This window comes from Opisthorchis viverrini (genome assembly GCF_000715545.1).
Source record: "Opisthorchis viverrini unplaced genomic scaffold opera_v5_11, whole genome shotgun sequence".
NCBI lineage: Eukaryota > Metazoa > Platyhelminthes > Trematoda > Opisthorchiida > Opisthorchiidae > Opisthorchis > Opisthorchis viverrini.
In genome coordinates, this window is record NW_008751667.1 from 3,358,156 (window position 1) to 3,360,803 (window position 2,648).

At 43.2% G+C, this 2,648-nt stretch overlaps 1 protein-coding gene across 1 annotated transcript; it reads right to left on the reverse strand.

Annotated features, from left to right (window-relative positions):
• Positions 1–515: 515 nt before the first annotated feature.
• On the reverse strand, positions 516–2,399 carry T265_01096 (hypothetical protein; the record flags this gene model as incomplete). Its single annotated transcript, XM_009165039.1, has 1 exon — positions 516–2,399. The coding sequence occupies one exon, from the start codon at positions 2,397–2,399 to the stop codon at positions 516–518; it is 1,884 nt and encodes a 627-aa protein (XP_009163303.1).
• Positions 2,400–2,648: the final 249 nt, after the last annotated feature.

Below are 2,648 nucleotides of genomic sequence, written 5' to 3' on the forward strand. Positions count from 1 at the left end.
ACTAGGTCCCTTCCCCGTCCACCTTTACTCTTTTCTTTACAATGAGGCTTTCAAATAAATCATAGGTGTACGGCAGTGAAGTATCGGTGTCGAACACTGATGTCATCCTGTCGATGATGATGATGATGATAATGATTGGCGTACTGACAACCGTTTTGATTATTTTCTTGTCGGACTACACATCTAAATGCGTTCACGGTTTGACTTGAATTGATCTTACATGGTTGTACGTTATCTAGACACAAATGTTCACTCACTGATGTTGCTTTTACTGCTGCTGACGATGATGATGATGTCGATGAGGAGTTTCGTGCGCGCCGACCGTAAAATCCACCCGAACTGCTTTCATCGTTTCACTCTCAAGCCGCACTGCGAACTAATTATGCCCAGTGTGTAAAATCCAGGTAAAACAAAGTGTTTTTGTTGGATAAAATCTGGCAAAAGCAGTTTTTTGTCATTTAAACCAACTAAATCCGAGTCGGTGGTAAAATAAATTTTGTGAAGGAAGCTTGTCTTTAAATGTCCTTCAACCAAAAAGCTAATGAATTCGTTGACGTGGATCTTAAACTAGGTGCGTTGGGTGTTTGAGAAATTTCGGTGTTGGTGCCGCTGCATTGCTTCACGAGCATTGTCTGGAGAAGGTACTGATAGGCGGAAAGAAAGCAAGTGACACCGATAGCCTGTATATTTTCTCGGTCGGCAGTAATTCCGCACAGCGCTTGTGTTAGTGGTTCCCAGTAGGCTGTCATCACAGACAGGCGTTCCGCTGGAGCCAGCGTTGTGAAGTCGGGCAAGCGAATAAACTGCTCTGCAATAAAATATACGGCCAACCGAGTCAAAACGCAAAGCTGAAATGTGGACAGTTGGCGCAGAATGTGAGCAATATTCATCGGTAGGCTTTTTCGGCCAGTTTCAAACCACGTATGTGACATGAGTTTAGACATTGCACGCTGGATGTGTGACGTTACAATGGGGTTTGGTAGGTGAGTGAGAAGGAAAAACAGGAAGTATATCAATCGAACACCTGGCCACTCAGCAACATCATTTAGCGTGCGGCCCAACTGTTCTACGGGAAGTTCAAGTAAGGCAAAACACTCATGCGGTTTGTTCAAATCACTCAAGTAACGGGTGATGGATTCATCATTTGACGCAGTTAACCATCCACAGTCACGTGATCTCATTTCTTCCAAAATGATGTCAATACACTTAAGTGCAATTGACGGTGAGACGGTGAACTGCCGATTCCATTTCTCCAAGACTTGTCTGGTTGGGAGACCTACATAGAACTCAACCATATCGTTTTTCACGTAAGTTGGAAGAACCTGACGTGCAACCACATGGCAAACGAAATGCTTATCGTGCGAATTTATCTTGGCAATTTGTGACCTATGGACTTCAAAGCGCTCTAGCCTACCAGATAGATCAATGCATTCCAAGGTTTTTGAACCACGGATTACGCGAACATGTGTTTTGTGTAAAGTTGTTGGTGTAGTGCCTACATGCAAGAAACCTCCGGTAAAACGTGTTTCTGCGGGCGAATTCTCGGTAGCCTTGAAACGTTGTTGTGAAGGTTGTGTGTTGCGTGACCACAACTCAACCAGTATGATGAAAATATGGTACTGGAGCTCATCAATGGGTTTACAAACAACACCGCGTCCACCAGAGTACAACGTGAAAAGGAGGGAGTCATTCTGATTTGCACCCACGTAGGCATTCTTTACCAACGAAATATCACTGAGTGGAAGAGTACACCGGTCTTCAACGTTCCTGATGGACTGCAATGCTATCACATTTTGATTGATCAACACTTTGTATACATTGGCTGCTTTCATGTTCTGTGAATCGGGGAGATTTTGCAAACGAGTTGTCATTTTTTCGCAAAATATCAATTGTAAACTGAAACAGAACATGGGTTGAAATTGGTCTGTCACTCTCAAATGTCTTACGTCATCCTGTACGATTGGTTGAATTTGCTCAATCCACTTGTTTGTCTTATCGGCGTATGGATGATAGCATAACAATTGCCGCTGTAGTTCTCCTGGGTCTCCTGAACCAACAATATTCAAGGTAAACTGCTGTGAATCCACGCGTTCAATGCCAACGATTCGGAAGCAATTTTTACTGAAATCCGCTTGTTCAAGGTTCCCTGCAAGGTACTCTTCTAACTTCATTCGTCCGTCGGACATCAGTTTGGCTTTATATATTTGGCCGTAAGCAGAGCCAGAAGAATTCTGTTGAGGCCCATCAGGCAGTGGAGGTTGGAGAGACTCATTTTCCAAGCCGGAGCTTTCCGATATTCTAGCATACAACCAGTCTGAATAAATTGTTTCACATACATGGTCATCATTCTCCCGAGTTTGTAGATTAGGACGTTTCACTTTCAGGTGCATTTTACCCATAAACTGTCAGGTTATTACCATCGGTGTTCAGGGCTGGCGTAGTGTGTAACGACAGACAACTTCCGACTAATCACGTGTTTTGAATCGATAAAATCGAAGATGCTAGTCACCCCAACTAAGCAAACCTAACGGACATTCAGCTTTGGTTAAAGGGAAAGCTAGAAGAGGGTTCTGATCAGACTTTTCCTGTTTTATACGCTAGTTGGTGAAATTCATGGAGTCGAATTTGATTTTAATCAAGAATTTTCT